Here is a 19,394-nt window from a genome sequence, read left to right as displayed (position 1 = left end):
GTGAAAGCTTTTGAAAATAGATAGAGAACATGTTTGTACAATTCAGCCCATGCCACATCTTGTTAAAAGTTTAGGCAACAGGTGATGATAGGGGAGGAAAATGTGATGGAGATCTTACAGGGGCACTACAGGTTGTAGGGAATAATTCTGAGCTAGATGCACAAATAGTTCAACCTGGAATAAGTCAACTTCCTATACTCCCACGAAAAACACTTACAGCTTCTATTCTGTAAACATACACATGTTAATTAAATTATCATCATCATAGCACCTTCTTCCCAACCAGTCAGAATGAAAGAATGGCCATAAATCCGAACTGAAGATCCATCTCAATCTGCACTCCGGGAATAGACAGTCAGATTATCTGAGGAAGCTCTATGAGCTATGAAACCACTGGTACATATGAAATAACTGTGTGCAAGAATTCGTCATCATTCAGTCTGATTGCACTACAAATCAAGCCCTCCAATGGATGTCTGTGCAAGTGCCTGAATTTTCCCTCTTATTAAAAAACAAAACAAAACGGGAAGATAATGCCACCTGGCCATCTGTATCATCAGCCACTTGTATGTAAGATTACAATACTGCAGGCTATTTGCAGGGTGAAGGGAAGCCGTAAATGCTATTCTACCCCCTAAGGATTACAATGCTATCCCTGGGCAATGTGTGACCTGATTAAGGGGATGATGACAGCAATCTCATGTAATTGATGCCCAGCATCTAATAATAAAATGTGCACTGTCTCTAACATGGAAAACTCTGGATATCTTGGTCTTCTCTTGATCTTAGGGCAGGTACTGAAGGGATCTCAGGCAACGTCCTTGCTGAAAATAACCAGATCTAGGTTTGGTCAATGCCTGGATGAAAGATCACCTGAGACTCTAGTGTCAGAGATGGAAGACACTGGGGTTCTGGACTACAACTTTTGGATTTTTTCAAGTCAATATGCCCACTGCTCTGATGGGTTCCAGGTTCTGTGTGTTTTAATTCCAGAAGGAATCATATCCTATCTCTGCTCATGTACACTGCTTTGATTTCCAATGACATCGGTATCAAGGTATGATGTGCCCACCTTTGACCAGTTTCCTAGGAAGCCATGGAGTTTACCTCACTTTCTGGCTGTTACGTTGCTAAGGACGTTCAGAAGATGAATGAGCCTCTGCTTGCAGATATCTGGGTGGTTACCGTGTATAAACAAAGACCTGGCTTTCAGCTGCTCTACAACAGTGGTGAAAATCTTATTCCCCTCCTGCTCTCAGCTATACTGTGGAAATGAAGAAAGCTTGAGGTAATCAGGAGACTTTGAAGATGGAGACTGTGAGCACCATTTAGTTCTGGAAGTCGAAACAAATTCAGGGTTTAGCTCTTCTGTTCCACTGCCATGCCATTTGTAGCAGTCTCTGCTTATGGAACTTGAGATTTCAGTAGGGAAAAAAAATCCACATACACACAAAAAAATCAGAAGTCAGAAATCTGTCCACCTCTGCTATGACTGTACGAAGAAGTACATTTTTAGTCTTCCAGTATTACGAGAGTAAGTTAAGTCATTTTATCTCTATTATCTCTCTACTTACGAATTATGTTAAAATTACTCTTGAGCCATCACGTGGAAATGTGAGAAAGAATGGGAAGGCCACATGTGTGTTATGGACCACCACCATCATCATTTGACTGCTAAGCCAAAAGGCTGTGGATATAACCTCTTCGAAAACCACCCTTCTCCCCCATGAAAATAATGCCCCCTCCTCAGATGTTGATTTATAAATGAAAAAAGGGGGGGCACACATAAAAAAAGCCGGAAACAAAAGGCAGGGTATGGGGGGGGGAGAAGAAGAAAACGAATTGCAAATTTCATGGGGTACGAACAGGAGAGAAAACTGTTTTCCATATTTATTTAACCTTTGCCTCTCCTGCCATTGTGTCCAGACTTACCTGCAGTTGCAGAGGGCCTAAGCCGGGGGTTGCCGCGGCAGCAGCTGCCATGGTTGTTGGGATCAGCTGAACAGGGTAAGGGTCACCTAAGTAAGAGAATAATAGAGGCGTCAGCACCTTTTATCTACTCTCCACCTGCAAATTAAACTCCTGCATTCACTCCTTCCAAAAGCCTCCTTTTGTGTGCCTTGCTGAGGCCTAATGAAAAGCTCCATTGTGAAGCCTTTTACTAACACTCTTCACAATTCTGGCTGAGAGAGGAATGTGAATAAAAGGCACAAGCAATTAAGGCGGAAACCTCATCCTTTTTCATGATGTATTTAGGGAAATAGGGAGGGAGGGGGGGAGCGCACATTGATCAGAGGACTGAGCTTCAGAAGAAGGTATGTGTGTGTTTGTGTGTGTGTGTGTGTGTGTGTGTGTGTGTGTGTTTGTGTGTGTGTGTGTGTGTGTGTGTGTGTGTGAGAGAGAGAGAGAGAGAGAGAGAGAGAGAGAGAGAGAGAGAGAGAGAGAGAGAGGAGAAGGAGAATGAAAAATTAGGGAGGAACCAGGAGGAAAACAGGACAACCTCAATAAGGTGCCCGAATTGGATAGGGGCAAATTTACAAGCTTGGCTGCAGGGAGTTTCTTTAACCCAGCAGAGCTCCCACCGAATAAACTGGGGAGTCTGTACTCTTTGCCATTTCACAGATGGCAATACAGCTGTACTTGGGACGTGCCTGTATGCACACCAAAGGAAAACAATCATCATCGTCATCTGAAAAGTGCAGAGCTGGAAGACACCCTACAAATCACCGAGTCGGGGAATCGAACTCCTAACCTTTGGCTCTGCAGCCAGAGACCAAAACCACTGAGCTATCCCGCAGCATCACTACAGACGTATTCTGATCTTTTGCCATGTTGCTTAGCATACATTTTATTCGGGGAATTTGTAATAGTCGGTTCTGCAAAGCCTACTGAATAAACAGGTTTAGCGCTTACTAAACTGCCCATAACTATTAACTTTTTAAAAAATCTGTTTAATAATGTTCAATTTCACAGTGCATTTGGCTATACTCAGTTACAGGTGTCACCCTATACAGATATTACGCAGGCCTTTACAGATTGATTTCCAATACTGGCCCCAAAATATTAGGATTAATACCAACAGAGGGTCATAGAGTACAAGAATTCAGTCCATTTAAATAGGTGACCAAGATCTTTCTATCATTTACGGAAGCGTATGACTGCCAGTGTGCTTTTTGTCAACTGACTTCAAAAAAAAAAGTATGTTAATAACTTGTCTGTAACAAGTTGCTTAAAAATCAACCAACCACCATAAGGACGTTATTTATTTTTTTAGAGCTGATCTGATTGGATTGGCCAGGAATGGAAATAGACTCACAAAGTCTCTTTTCAATCTGTATCGGTTTTGAATGTGTTCAGCAATATATTAACTGAATGCCATTTGTGCATTAATTTGCTTTTTTAAACATATATTCATAGAAAAAAATGATATGCCTTAAAATCACAAAATACGCCTTTACAAATGTATTTTTTAAAAGCACACATGTCTAAGTATATATTATCCTAAACATACATTCTTCAACAACATTTTTTGGTTTTTCTTCCCGATCCCAAAACTGTTATCACTATATGCAATGAGAGTACAAAATTAAAGAAGAAAGGATTTTCCATTCCACGTATTATTTTGTTGAAGAGTAAACTGGTTCAGTGTCACATCAGAATATGTAATGATCAAATTTTACCACTTTGGTAGAGCTTGGGGGGATTTCAGACCACAACCATCAGAATCCACCACAATCGCCAGTAGATTGAAGGAGTTGTAATCCAAAAGAAGAAGTTTCATAAATTCAACACTTCAATAAACTACATCATTGGTTTTCAAGATTCTAGAACTTTTGGTACAGTGGCTAGGTGACTAAAAAAAAAGCTCTCTGACTTTTCAGTTAGGGGCAGGGGTACTGAAATGACCCTTCACCACCACCCTGCTCACAAAATAACAAACTTGCCTTTCTACGCAAAAATTCCTTCGGATTTCCATTGCGCTCAGCAATAAGTCACATTCTGAGCATCCTCGGCTTCCTTCTTTGCCTTTAAGGCAGACAACACATGGCCACTCCAGATGTCTTTGGAGTATAACTCCCATCAGCCCTAACCAGGACACTCAAGAGTGAGGGTGGCGATAGGAGTCGTAGGTAGTCCAGCATTATCTGGAGGGCCATGTATTGCCCACTTCTGCAGCCACAAGGCTCGGCTTCCAGTAGCAGTGGGAAAGGGCAAAGAGGAGAGAAAGAAAAACCTATTTCTAGTATGAACATACATTGGGTAGGGCTAACTTTGAAAAGCGAAAATAAACTTCCCCAGCCCTTTGTCCCTCGCATGGGGGCTTTTGGTAGCTTGTGAAAACAACACTGTTTTGTTAAACTTACCATTTATTTACTTATTTTTTGAATTTATATACCTCCCCATTAGCGTCGTGCACTATTCTGGGTGGTTTCCAGAAGTTAAAAACATTATAATGATCCTATATTAAATTAGCAGTTAAAAGACACTTTAAACTTTCAGTTATAAATATCACACTTCTTTTGATTAACTTGGACATCTAATATTTTATCAGCCTTGTTTTAGTTGGTGTGATCTCTCTCTCTCTCTCCATCTGCATTTAAACTTTCTACGTTACATTGCAAATCACCTTCAATACTGATGTGTGGAAGAGTAGTTAAAAAAACAGATTAAGTAAACAAATATATTTCACAATACTGTTCTCTCAGGAAAGGGGGGAGAATACACCCAAGGACAAAATCTTGTTGGAAGAAATGAGCCCTAGAGAGTAACTATGCAGCAATTTCCCTCCAAACAGTAGACTATCCTTTATGCAATCAGTTGTGTATCTACCGTATTTTTCGCTCCATAAGACGCACCTTTCCATAAGATGCACCAATTTTTTAGGAGAAGAAAACAGGAAAATATAATCTGTTTTCTTCGCTCCATAAGACGCACAGACTTTCCACACCCCTGTTTTGTGGGAAAAAAGTGAGTCTTATGGTGCAAAAAATACAGTAATTCTGCAACCACTGCTTAACTAGAAAAGGGGAATTTGGCATGACTGCACCATGTTTCTTCAAAAGGAATCTGTCCAGTTCCCTCGAAACCTATCTAAAAATCCTCACAAATGATGAGACTCTTATGATCTGGTATAAGGGTAGTTTAACCATCCCTGTAGATTAGAAGTGCAGTATAAGATTATAAGAAAGGGACCTGCACCCTCAAGCAATTTGTGACTGTAGGGTGGACACCCTTTCCCAGCCTATGCACTGCCTTGGCCTGTGCCCCAAATATCAAAGACACAAATCACTTTACTTTTAAAAGAAGTGATGGATCATCTATGTTACAAGATTTCTTACAATTACTGTGAGATATTTTTTAAAAACCCAACTCAAATACATGCTCTCAAAATGCACTGGCTAGATCCTGTTGTTAGTTCCAAGTAGAGTAGATCTACTAAACAAGTCAATGCTTTGATTCAGTGTGTCTCCTTTAGTACGGACTACTGGATTTCGCCCTTTGTTGAATTCTTTTCTCCCTCCATCAATTTTAATTGGAATATATAGAAGAAAAAGTCTTGGATCTTACTAAATCATGCCTTCCTCTTCCCATTCAGTTCAAAATGATGATCATCTTCCATGTTTGTGGAGAAAACAATGGAATGAATTGTTAAATCTTGACTTGTCCTTAACACCTTATGTGCTGTGCCTTACATATTCCTGGCCTTGCTCAATGACAAAGTGTTTAAAAAGCTTTCCACTCCATTAATAAAGATCACTGAAGCATTTGTTCATGGCAAAATGATGTGCTAACAGAAATCACTGGTCCAGTGTAGTCTCTGAGAACAATAAGACACATTCATTACAAAAGCAAAGCCATGGTATATTTGACAAAATGAGCACAATACATTTCCTTTCCTGATTCTTCCTCTCTTTTTTTAGCTAATAGAAGGGAAATCTTTTTTTAAAAGAGAGAGGCACAAATGCAGTAACACACAATGTTTGGTAGCAGAGTTTGGGAAACTTATTTCCCAGAATTCTCCAGCTATACTGGCTGAAGTATTGTAGCAATTATAGTCCAACAAATGGACCTTCTCAGCAGTTGCTCCCAGGCTTCGGAATGCGCTGCCCTGAAAAGCCAGCTTGGCCCCTTTCCTCTTGTCCTTCCATCGGCAGGCAAAGACCTTCCTCTTTAGGCAGGCTTTTAAGCAGTGAGTTGTCTCTGGACGGCTGGTTTTGAATTTACTGATTTTTAAATGTTTCTAAATTGTTTTTAAACTTGCTTTTAAAATCCTAATATGGGTTCAACTGTTTTTTAAAAAATGGATTGTTGTAACTTTTCTGTGTTGAATGTGTCTCTGGAGTTACTTACGTCTTTCCGTTTTGTAGTCATTGATCCTTTTAGTATTGTATATGGTTCGTGCCCATCTCTAGTCAAAATATCTAAAAGACTTTACTTCTCTCTGTCAGCCTACCTGGGCCTCAAGATGCACTTGGTGAGGATACAGGAGAGGGCCTTTTCTGTTGCTGCAGACTCTGGAACTCCCTCCCACAGAAGGCCAGGCTGGCCCCATTTTTACTGTCCTTCCAGAAGCAGGTGAAGACCTTTCTCTTCAGGCAACCTTTCCTTTAATGACTAGCTGTACGAGAGGAGTTTTTCCAAATAGGACTGTGGTGCTCTGTTGTTTTTAAATGTGTTTTTAGTATTGGTTTTATTTATCATTTTTAATATAATGCTTGTTCAATTCTTTATAAATAGTTGTATACATACTGTTTTTTAGCTTTTAAATATTATCTTTTCCATGACGTAAGCCACCTTGGGTCCTTTTAAAGAGAAAGGTGGGGTAAAAATATTTTAAATAAATGAATAATACATTGCACCTATGTGTATACTTTAGCATGTGTACATTTTACACACGGCTGTGCCCCCTTTGTTATTTTTTCCATGAGGTGTCTCCTTCTCTTTTTGATAATAAGCCTGATTCCATCCCGATTCTACCTCTGCATACGGAACAATGGTGCTGCGTCAATGGGCATATAATGATTATGGGGTAATGTGTGTAGTTTTGGCAACAAAATAATATTCAATTTTTTTTTAAGGAAGAAAAAATTATACATACTGCTGAAAAATTGTCCTTTTATGCGCCTTATTGGATCATGTTAAAAAACATATTATTTTTATTTTATCTTCATTATCTTTCAGTTAGAGTCATAGACTCACAGAATAAATCACTTCAAAGAGACCCATAAGGCCATTGAGGAGAATCCCCTGCTCAATGCAGGAATCCAAATCAAACTAATCCTGACAAATTGTTGTCCAATTTTCTCTTGAATGCCTCCAGGGTTGGAATGCTCACCACCTCCTGAGGTAATTGGTTCCATTGTCGTACTGCTCTAACAGTTAAGAAGTTTTTTCCTGATATTCAGCCTAAATTTAGCTTCCTGTAGCTTGATTCCTGGCACTCTGGGAAGATCAAGAACAGACCCCACTCCTCTGCAGTGTAAGTAGTACTTATGTATATCTTGTTTGTAGATGGTTGTACTAGACTTTCCCCATTAAAGTCCCACCACTAACAAACCTGTCACCAAAACCTCACCTTTCCCCCCAAATGTTTTCTAAACTTACACTAGTTTTGATTTGGGTTTTAGTTCTGACCTTTGAAACTTCAAACAAAGGTTTGAACATGGACCATAAAGAAGGCTGACCGCCAAAGAATTGATTTTGAATTGTGGTGCTGGAGAAGACTCTTGAGAGTCCCCTGGACTGCAAGGAGAACAAACCTATCCGTTTTGAAGGAAATCAACCCTGAGTGCTCACTGGAAGGACAGATCCTGAAGCCGAGGCTTCAATACTTTGGCCATCTCATGAGAAGGGAAAACTCCCTGGAAAAGACCCTGATGTTGGGAAAGTGAGAAGGCAAGAGGAGAAGGGGACGACAGAGGACGAGATGGCTGGACAGTGTCATCGGAGCAACCAACATGAATTTGACCCAACTCCGGGAGGCAGTGGAAGACAGAGGGCTTGGCGTGCTCTGGTCCATGGGATCATGAAGAGTTGGACACGAGGCGGGGCTTTGTTGTGGTGCTGCCAGTAGTTCCAGAGAAGAGCTCTCTGGAAAAACTGGAACCCTCTGGTTTGGGATCCCCTTTTTGAAATGGGGATTGAAGGAGAGTCTAGGAGAATTCTCTCTGAAGCAGTTGGTGAGCAGCAGAAGGAGAAGAATGGGATGCAAACCCGGATTTCTTCCCTCTGAAGAAATCATCCAGCATGGATCGGAGGCAGGAGCCATATTGGCACGGAGCCGTGAGTAACCCGGAGGAGAAGAGAACAACCAATATAATGTTAAAATATATAACAACTAAGTAAGCTGAAGCGTTTGATTTATGAAACAGCCCCATTAAGCTGAAAATAAGAATGAAAATATTTGGCTGAAAGAAGAAAAGCAGTGGCGAGCCTATCTTATCAGTCTGCTTCAAAAGTGAAACTAACTAACTAACTCTTAATACAGCAGACTGGTTTCAAAGCTGAGAGAGTCAGATGGAAAAATAAATCTTTTGTTTCTGGAAAAAAAATCCCAGATGGTAATACCACCGGACAGGATTCAAGAGACTTGAGTTTTGTGAATGCAGTTTGGCTTGGACATATTTTTCCTTTCCTTTTCCTGGACTCTGTGAACTTTTGATAATAGAATCTGGTGGTTTTCTGGAGAAGAAAGAAGGAGCAGACATGGTTGACTGGACTGAGGAGTATCAATGGGTTAATGGAAAGATCATAAGACGGGCTTCAAGGACAACTACTGGACAGTCTGAGACTCTGTGATTGTTTGGTTTGTCAGACTGCGTGTGAGTCTGATAATAGCAGCTTGCTAGACACGGGAGAAGAAGAAATAATTATGCCACAGTTCTATTTGAATTTGCTGGGTTAAAAGTTGATTTTTATATTATAATATTTGGATAAAAATTGGAGGGAGATTTAAGGGGAGGTTTATGATTATGGGTTTGGATTGTTGATAAAATTGTAGAAACTATTGAAGGATATCCAAGGGGCGATCATTGTGGTTAAGGACATAGTACCATCTATACAAACCCCACTCATTGGAAAGCCTGAGATGGCCTCCAAAAATTTAAGACAACAAGTGGAGACTTGGTCTGTTCAATCTCAAAGTTTTGGAATAGTTGTACAAGAAATAGAAACGGAATGGCAGATTACTATGCAAAAGACAATAATAACAGGGTTTCAGCAAGTGAATGAAGGTCTTAGCAAAATAGAAGATCTGATGAAAGTGATGAAAGAGGGGACATTAGATGCCAAACAACAGTTAAATGAAGCTGCACAAACTTCAGAACCATCTTTATTGGGCATGACACCAGGTAACATAGATGGGATAAAGAGTTATCCAGTGACCTATGCAGCTCCCAGAATTTAAAAGTATTATGTTAAAAACCTTAAGAAAGCAGAGATACTGAAACAAGAGAAACTTATTGTGAAAATATGGGAAGTGACAAAAATGGATATCCTGTCAGATGGGCTGAAAGACTGTTCAACTCAAAAGGAAACTGAACGATGGGATGTATTGTACAGTTATCAGATAGTGTTGGAGTAACATAGAATTAAACTAAAATTAAATTATAAGATGAAAGCAGGAGGGTAATCAAACTGTGAAAAAGCAAAAAGTTGATTTGTTATTCTAATATGAATTGATTGGATGATTGTATACTCTGTGTTCTCCTATCCCCCTAACCCTTTTTCCCTTTTCCCTATCCCCCCTTACTTTTTGTATAACCTACCCTGTCCTTAAATAAATACTCAAAAAAAAAAAAAGAGCTGTACACGACTTAACGACTAAACAACAACAACAAAAGAGGGGCTGATGAGAACCTTTCCTAATCGGGCATGTGTTTTAAAAGGCTAAGCAAAACTTGTTGCTCAGGGAATGAAGAGCCTGTGGACCTGGATGTGTTATCAGCTGCCAATGACCCGAGGAGACTGTCATAAACACTGTACATATCCTGTACTAAATTGTACTTTCTGTGGGGTTTTAATCGTAAGCTCCTTTGGGAGCTAACCTTGGCTGAAAAGCAGGCTATAAATACCAATGACAATAACAATACTGATGTACAGCTTGCGAAAGCTTACAGAAGTTGCTCTGTAAATGACATCACATGGTACAGTGAAAGCATTGCAGAATCCACCTTTGTATGTTCCACCGTGTTCCTCTGGCCTTGCATGAATCCCATTCTTCTCAGGTGTTACAACAGCTCAATTCTTGCTCTATCCAACCATCATTCACCATGACTATGTTATGCCAGCACCTGATATTTATGGCTTTCCCTGCTTTTAGGTACATTGAGGAAACCGCCTCAGGCAGCATATGCAGAATGACCTTCATTTTTTTTCATCTGAATCTTTTGTTCAAATTGGGTGTGCCGCCCAGCTAGACATATTTCCCTCAAAATAGCCTATAGCCAGATAGGGCATCAGCTGAAGTTTGAGGAAAGGAATTACTGTGTTTGGGGCCATAAACATCAGGACAGTGGTGCTGGAGGAGAAGAAAGTTTGATGTGATGGTACAGGGTTGTTTTAAAGCCTGGCCTCCCATCCTTCTCTCCCCCCCCCCAGCTGCTGTGATGGTGTTTGCCGGTGAGTTGCATTCTGCTTAAGAAGTAATGCAGGAAGTCCACAGGGTCTTGACACAGACAAGCAGACCCAATTTTCCATTTATTATATAAGGTTCACCTCTTGTGGCAACACCAAGGGGCCTACCCCCTTGTCCAAAGAGTTTTCTTGGAAATCTCAAGCAATGGGTCTTTGTTGAGTTAACAACAATATTCAGGTGTTCTGGAGCATGCAATTCTGTTGCTAGTAGTCAGCTAGTGGCCCAGTGAGCTTTTTAATGCAGAATAAGGAAAGGGGTACCATCTTGGGTATCAAAATGATCTGCATAGCTCTGCTGGCATTACAAAACCTTTTGCCCCTACTATTAGATCAAGACTACTCCTTCCTCTGCTCAGACTGACCATCACTTTATCAGCTTTGATAACATCTGATAATAATATGCATTGGCATCAACCTTTTTTTGGCCTTAACCGAATTGCTGGCCCCAACTACAGTAGATTCAGTCACTCAATGAGTATATCCACTCTTGTTGAGACTAGCAACTGGATCGGGCCCTTTCTCTTCTCCTTCCCCACAGGGCTTGTCAATTGTTAACGACCTGGAAATCATCTGACAGCATTTAAATCAGAAATTAGCCAGGAGTCTTTTTGAAGCAATGCCTTTGGTCCTTGCGTACAAGAGACATTATAATACAACCCACATGATATCTTATTAAACAATGAAACATGTGATGAACTAAAGAACAAGAGACACATCAGCAAAACTGCCTGGGGAAGTTTATGGCATTTAAATCCTAAACATTAATTTTATTGTCCTCTACATGGAACCAATTAACTATGGGTTTCATATATTTTTTAATTGGAAGTGGGGAAGACTGTTCAGAAAACCAATGAATGGGAAATTCAGCATATATACGTTCATTTGCCTTGACTTGTCTGTCCTTGTATCTGTTGTGCCAGGTGTAAAAAGTAAGTCGATATTTTATATAGAATATGGAATGGTGCATCATACTAATAGGGCAGTATATAAATCAATGAAATACCATGTTTCCCCCAAATAAGACAGGGTCTTATATTAATTTTTGCTTCAAAAAACATATTAGGGCTTATTTCCAGGGGATGTTTTATTTTTTTCATGTGCAACAAGCTACATTTACGCAAATACAGTCGTGTCATCTTCTTCTGGTTGCTGCACAAGGGTGGAAGGCGGGCTTTCATCTAACTATGGCTTATTTTGGGGTAGAGCTTATATTACGAGCATCCTGAAAAATCATACTAGGGCTTATTTTCAGGTTAGGTCTTATTTTCAGAGAAACAGGGTAAATAAATAAATATTTTGTCTATAACTGTTATTTGGGCTTTCTGAAACTGCAAAACCATGCTGCTTATATACTACGCCTTAGCGCTTAAAGCAGTGGTCCTCATCCTTGGGCCTCCAGATGTTCTTGGACTACAACTCCCAGAAGCCTTCACCACCACCTCTGCTGGCCAGGATTTCTGGGAGTTGAAGTCCAAGAACATCTGGAGGCCCAAGGTTGGGGACCACTGGCTTAAAGCACTCTCTGAGAGATTTACGAGTTAATTATGAAGGCTACACAGACTGTAAGGTTTTTTTTTAAAAGTTCTATCTGCATTGTACTGATACAGTAGAAATACAGAGTGTACCTTTTATATGTTCACTTTTCCTCACCTCAGAATTACATATAGGCAGGCTTTCCCAACAGATAATCCCTGACGATTTTTCTTTTATATTCTTTGATTTCCATTTTGTCTATTTGTAATGTTTTTAATAATTTTATTGTTGCTCCAATTGTAAGCCACCTAGAGTGGTCTAGTATGACCAGATAGGCGGGATAGAAATAAAATAAATAAATAAATAAATAAATATTGTTAATACAAGATGAAAGTACCCTATTGATAAAGTCCATGCTCATAATGCACACATGCTACAAAATGTTTAGATACCCCACTGAAATCAACTGGTCGTAAAAGAGTTTTATGGTTGTTATTATGTGCTGGAAAGTCAGAACTGACTCACAGTGATCCTAATAGGGCTTTTAAGGTGAATGAGATATGGAGTGGTTTTGCCAGTTCCACCTCCTCCATGAGTTTCCATGGGGCATTTGAACTCAGCTCTCCGTGGTGGCACTATGGGTTAAACTGCAGAAGCCTTTGTCAGAAGACCAGTAGTTGTAAGATCGAATCCACATGATGGAGTGAGCTCCCATCGCTTGTCCCAGCTCCCGCCAACCTAGCAGTTCGAAAGCATGTAAAAATGCAAGTAGATAAATAGGTACCAGCATGGTGGCAAGGTAATGGCATTCCGTGTCTACTTGCGCTGGCCACGTGACCATGGAAACTGTCTTCGGGCAAACGCTGGCTCTACGGCTTGGAAATGGGGATAAGCACCGCGCCCTACAGTCGGACACGACTGGACTAAATGTCAAGGGGAACCTTTACCTTTACCTCCTTCATCCCAATCCATCACTTTATCCACTCCACCACACTGGATATTTTTTAAAAGAGTTTACCCTTCTGCTTAAAATTATTGCTAGCAGGTTTTTTATTTGCAAAAGAAGATAAATGGACACATACTCCTTGAACAAAGTCAAAATTGGTGTTCGAGAAAAACAACACCATTTGTAGAAGATTTCTATTCAACAATATTCTGCCAGGGCATCTATAATTTATCTAGGATGTATCCTTGAATTTGCCATCTGTACACTGTTTAGCAGAATCCCATAGAGTGGGATTGTTTGCAGATCCGTGGCCAAAATTCAGAAGGAGCCTGAAACAGAATTCTACACTAAGCCATTGCTACACGAGTTTCAAGCCCAGCTATGAAGACATTTTCTTGCGGAAGTTTTGCCTGCCACCAACAGCTGTTTCTTCTTTTTCCTGTCCCCTTTTGACTTTACTGCTCAAAAACGTAGTCTGACTTAAGAACATCTGAATGGAGAACTAAAAGTGGCAAAATCAGCTTGGTCTTTCAAGTTTGGTCAAATCAAGATTCCTATGACCAAGCTCAGGTAGTGCAGGGAAAACTGGTGAATATAATTCTTCAAGAAGAAATTAAGTAAAGTTCTACCATATGCAGGGGCGGGAATTTGTGGCCTTCCAAAGGATACCATCACACTTTGCACAGCTTCTGATGGGCAGCCATGGGATCTGCAGTTTATCTGGAAGGACCCAACTTGCCCACTTCACTCCACCCCAGAACATGGAAATGTAACATTTTGTTGGACTATAATTCCCAACAGCCATGATGTCTGGGAAATTTTGCTAACTGAAGTCCAAGAGGTCCCTTCTGTAAACTGCACCCACACCTAATAGATGAAGCCAGAAGGTGGTCTTATGAGAAATTCTAGTGATAACATGTTCAGCCCATTAAGCACAGAGGCACTGGGAACATTCTATAGTTTTCCCAGAAGCAGAGGAATATTTGAACAGGTTTAGAAAAAAAAAACAGTCCAGGGGCAAATGAACCTTAAACGATGTAGATGAATCTCAGTAAAAGCAGGCTAAGCAGGGAGAATGGCAATCTGAAGTCAAAGAAAAAAGCCATGCAATCATTTCATCCTGATAAACATCACGCCAGACCCCTCTGTCAATACTATCCCGATCATGTTCACTGACGGAGAGAGGATTGGGAATAAGTTCACCCTGGCTTGATCATCTCAAGCTTTCTTTCTCAAAGGCTGGCTAGGTAGCTCCGTAAGGTGGGCATCTGGCTGTGGAGCCAGAGGTTGGGAGTTCAATTCCCCCCCCCCATGCCTCGAGGAAAAAGAGACAGCCTGTGTTGTCTTAGGCAAGCTGCACAGTCCCCAGGGTGCCCCCAGGAAAGAGGGAATGGCAAACTACTTCTGAGGAATGTCTACCTGGAATACCTGTAAAAGGGTTGCATAAGCCACATTTGATTTGATAGCACACCCTCCGCAAAAGTAGTTTCTTAGAAGGATCCAATAAGCCCCTCCCCAAAAGTAGGAGGTTTTTTTGTTTGTTTTTTGCCACAACAGACTAACGCCCTTCATTACCCTCACTGCAATGTAAGCTAAATCTCAGGATGAACTGGGCAGGGAGTTCAGCTTTGACGACAGCCATGAATGCAGCACCTGATTCTTTGAAGCTGCAGGGCTAAAAATTGAGGTGTCTCTTTGTGATGTCACAAAGGCACGATAGCCACGGGGAAGAGCATCTCTGGACCAACTGGTGGTGGAAATGGACTTAAATGGAGCCCAACTTAATGCGTCCCATATCTTGGGAAAAGCAGGCTAAGCTGGTAAAAGTGGAGCCATAGATGGTCAGACCGGCAGCAAGATTACTCAAAGAAACTGTGCTAGTGTGAGTCTCCTGTATGAAATTAAGCCTCTTTTCCAGAGAAACGTCTCCAAAGATATCACAAAAGCTTAGATCTGATATGACTGGAATTCCATTTGTGCAGCAGAACACAGGGTTGTTGCGTCTTTGATTGTGGAAGGGCAAACAGAATTTCACCAAAGTCGCTTTATTGGAGAACGAAGCTGGCATTTTTGGAATATCTCCATAACCAAAGGTACCATTTTGGCCATAAGCAAACCCTGGCTCACTTTTCTATATCATTTCCATGTTGGCAAAAAGAAAAATGGTGATGCCATGTCAACCGAACGGATGTAGTGTCACAAAGCTGCCATGCTGTTAATATACCAGCAGTTGAAAAGCAAACACACACACATGGAGCATCACACTATGTTAAACAAGGGATTAATTGAATCTGCCAGATATGTTTAATGGGATGCATTCTTGACCTTTTCCAGGCCTACAAACAAAGCCACAGTGATATTCAGCATGGCTTTAAGTTACATGTTCATCTCCATGAATCACCACGTCTCCCATTTTGAGAGAGAAAAAACACATTGAAAACTCTTGATAACCATACTCAAAGTTCTTGAGTTCACCTATTAGCGGTGCAGCTAATAGTAAGGTCTAGCTTAGTAAAAGAAGATTTTGGTTCAGTATGTCTCCCAGCCCCCAGCCCATTCCCAAGCACATGTTATGGCTGTCGCTTTCTTTAGATACCTACATAACTGACAATAGTTCTCCCTTTATCTACAACTAAGAAATCAAAGTTCTTGAGTTCAAATATTAGCGGTGAAGATGAACTCTGTCATTTTTCTTTCATTTCAGAATATATACTATATACACCCACACAAACGCACACCCTTGTATGCATTTTACATGTATGTATGTGTGTATGTGTGTGTAAGTGCACATATAAGTACATAAACCCCTATTAGATCTATTATATTTATGAAGTCCAGAGGTTTCTGAGTGAAGAAAAGCCAACCTTGAAGATTAACACTTTGGAATAGACTTAACACCGGCTTAGCCCTTTTGCCTTGGAAATGAATTCGCCTGCTCCTTTGGTGAATACTGCGCTAACAAAAAACAATTGATGGATTCATGAGTTAGTCAATGATACACTGATGCGGACATAATAAAGTCAAACAGAAGGACTAAAGACAGAAGCGCCTAGAACAAGAGGGCCTCAGATAGCTAGATAGGAAGCTGATGTCCGAAGAGTTAGATAAGCGGAAATGAATGAAACCCGTTTTATGAAATTCATGATGTAGATAAATCTGTTTGCTGAAATGAAGGCAGTTGTGATCTTTCCCTTCCTCTCTCCCTCCCTCTCTCAATTTTTTCTTAAATAACCCATGTCTGGATGACAAGAGTACATAAGAATCTATATAAGGCTTAAATAAAATTGTCCAAACACACACATACACATACTGCCACACACACACACATGCCTTTGAAAGCAAAGCCTTCAAGGATTAATCTGCAGTTTTTCAACCTTAGACTGTTATAAAGACACTCATGCTTTGTGTTAGCCCATAAATTGAGAGGCATATGCTACCCTTGATCTATGCACAGAACTCCCGTTGAGATTAATGGGACTTGCATGTTATTTTGGAAGTTGCTTGAAAAAAGGGCAAATTAAACCTCTTCATTAAATAGGGAACAGGCTGTTTTAGAAGGAAATCTTATTTCCCCTACAAGAGTGTTAAGGTTCCCCCCATCAGGGGCGGGAAGGAGAAAGAAGCATTTCAAACAACAGCTGTTTTAGAGGCATTATGACCGGCAAGATTTTTTGTAGGTAACCGATCTGTCTGTTTGGGCTCTATGCTCAGAAATGTTAGTACAGGGGGAAAATAATGTATAAGAAATACAACAAATGGCATTCACAAGCTATTCCTACATGTGGTGTAGTCAGGGTGAAGAACATTTTCACACAACAGCCGTATATTATTCCACGATTCGGCTGTCTTGGTAAGGGCACCATATACCACCATGTCATAGAATCGTAGAGTTGGAAGGCTATCGAGTCCTATCCCCTGCTCAAGACAGGAGTCCAGATCAAAGCAGATCTTATAGACGGTTGTCCAATTTCCTCTTGAATGCCTCCAGTGTTGGAGTGTTCACCATCTCCTGGTATAATCATTGTACTGCTCAAACAGTTAAGAAGTTTTTTTCCTGATATTCAACTGAAATCTGCATTTATCTCAGTAGAAAAGGAGCGCGTAATTGAGGCAAGATCTGAACCAAAGGTTTTCTGGCTCAGAGACCACATTTTTGATCATGATAAAAAATGAGGATAGCTCTCATTTGCCCCTACTCATGCCTTCAGTAGAGCAGGTGTGGGTGTGGATGGGTGTCAGGTTGGGGACCGACAAGACTTACTGCAGCCTGCCTTGTAGCTAAATCCAGGAGGAAGCAGGAATCCTTGTTGCGCTGCTGCTGCTAGAGTCCGCTGGTCTGGAGGGAATACTGGAATCATTAACGGCGGTAGCTGACCCTGGACCTGTTGGGCAGAAAATGTGAAAGTCAGAACAGGCACCGCAGTTTGTCCTGTATGCTACACTTACTCTACGGCATAATTTGGAAACACTATATTTTTTTATTACAGCTCCAAGAATCTCTGAAACAGCATAGCTGGCACACCCTCACCCACACAATACCAAACGGCTGTACTTGTTTAGGAAAACCTTCTCAGTTTTTTTTAAAGTCAGACGTTCTTGAATAGTTTAATAAACATTTAGCTGAAGCCATCTATGTGTAGCGCTGCTTCTCATGATCAAAACATCAATTTCATTGCAATGAACAGTTAAATACAGCTAGTTCTTGCTTTGCATGGAGCAACTCTCAGTACCAACGATCATATTGTCCCCATGATCATGCGGACTGGTTCAGGGACTTATTTAGATGGACATCATCAAATCTAGTGTGGGTCGGGTGCACTATGACTTATCAAGCCAAAAGCAGGTTAACAGATAGGTATGGAGCAACTTCCCTTTCATAGCTAAAGTGCTAAAGAGCATCCGTTTTGAAAGGTGTAGCTGTTTATGTCTGTTTCAGCAAACATAAGTGTCTCATGGCACCTTAAAAGCTTAAGCTGTCTTAGGCTATAGCCCACCAGATGTTTGGAGTGTTATCCAGTTTCAGATGCACATGGATTTATGGGTGCGTATGTGGGTGTGTGAGCTGGGCATGGTTTGGACTTGGAGCAGTGAGGTCAAAGAGAAATTAAAAGTTAGAAATCAGTGGCAGTGACTATAACAACTAAGCTATCAAGAGTGGCCATTTACAAACCCCTGGCACAAATATTGTAGCACTATATAAGATAATCAACATATGTTGTAGAATAAGAAAGCTTCATTTGCACAGCACACTAAAATGAACAGTGAGGCATGTTTGGTTGAGATACTGATGAAGACATGCTTTGTTGTACTTTCCATTGCATGGAATGATCTTCCCACAGAGATTCAAGAGGACTTTGGACATTGGATGTTTCCACCACCCTCTCTGTTTGCCTAGTCATTTGCCTAACCATCTTCCTAATCATTATGCTACCAATCAAAACTGTGCTATTTTGCAAGTTACAGGAGGGGGGGGGAAAGCTCCTGCAATGACAATCAGCTGACTTTTATCACCCAAGGCATTCCCACCTCTGGTAATATTGTCTAGTCTGAACCACAACAGCTCAACTAAATGTCAGATTTGAAGTTCCAGAAGAAGCATCATCTCCATCAAAATAATGGTGAATGAACAGCTACATGGCATGTCTGGAAAGAGAAAGGCAGAAGCCTTTACAGGCATCCCATGCTTTGTCTGCCAAACACAGTGGCCAAAACCGTGTTGTGTAATGTAGTAAGTGGCAACTAGAGTAGACCCCTTGAATTGATGGCTAGCAAGGAGGAGCTGACTCACAAAAACTCCCCTCAAATCTACGTATTGGCCCACTCTAGTTGTGACTCACTTTGCTAAGCAACAGGATTACAGCCAAAGAAAATGACTATTACGGTCCAGATTCCTAGCAAAAACAGCCACAAAATATACTATCTTTTTATTATTATTATTATAAGGTAGTCTCTGCCTGAAGTGCTAGCTGGTTGGTTTCAAAATATAGCAACAGCCCTAAAGTTTTAATTCAACAGTTTGCACAATTCACTGGACCGTCTTCCCTACAACAGTGAGATGCACAGTACTTCTATGTAAATTATGTCCTGCCAAGTCTTTCCCAAGAGATGGTTTTTGTGATTATATGAGGACAACTAGCAGAGGATTTCCACACACACACATGAGTTTCTATGGCTGGAGACTTGAACCCAACACGCCTGAGCCCTAGTCCAACACTATATCCATTACACCACACTACCTTTTATTTTGGAATTATACTAATTCAAAATTTGAACATCCCTTGAGCGCTGCCTGGAAGCAGTGCAGGGGTGGATGAGGGAAAACAGACTGAGACTGACCCCG

General features: G+C 40.8%; 1 protein-coding gene across 7 annotated transcripts in view; it reads right to left on the bottom strand.

The window, feature by feature from the left end:
- Positions 1 to 19,394, bottom strand: part of SOX5 (SRY-box transcription factor 5) — a 918,192-nt gene that overhangs the window by 140,312 nt on the left and 758,486 nt on the right. For all 7 annotated transcript variants that reach the window (XM_072999722.2, XM_078376420.1, XM_078376419.1 and 4 more), the window contains 2 exons: positions 17,316 to 17,436; positions 1,933 to 2,018 (listed from right to left, as the gene is read on the bottom strand). In XM_072999722.2, coding sequence (XP_072855823.2) covers positions 1,933 to 2,018; positions 17,316 to 17,436 — 207 coding nt within the window. The remainder of the gene's footprint in view (positions 1 to 1,932; positions 2,019 to 17,315; positions 17,437 to 19,394) is intronic.

This window comes from Pogona vitticeps, chromosome 5, assembly GCF_051106095.1.
Source record: "Pogona vitticeps strain Pit_001003342236 chromosome 5, PviZW2.1, whole genome shotgun sequence".
Taxonomy (NCBI): domain Eukaryota; kingdom Metazoa; phylum Chordata; class Lepidosauria; order Squamata; family Agamidae; genus Pogona; species Pogona vitticeps.
This window is presented reverse-complemented; position numbering and strand designations above follow the sequence as displayed.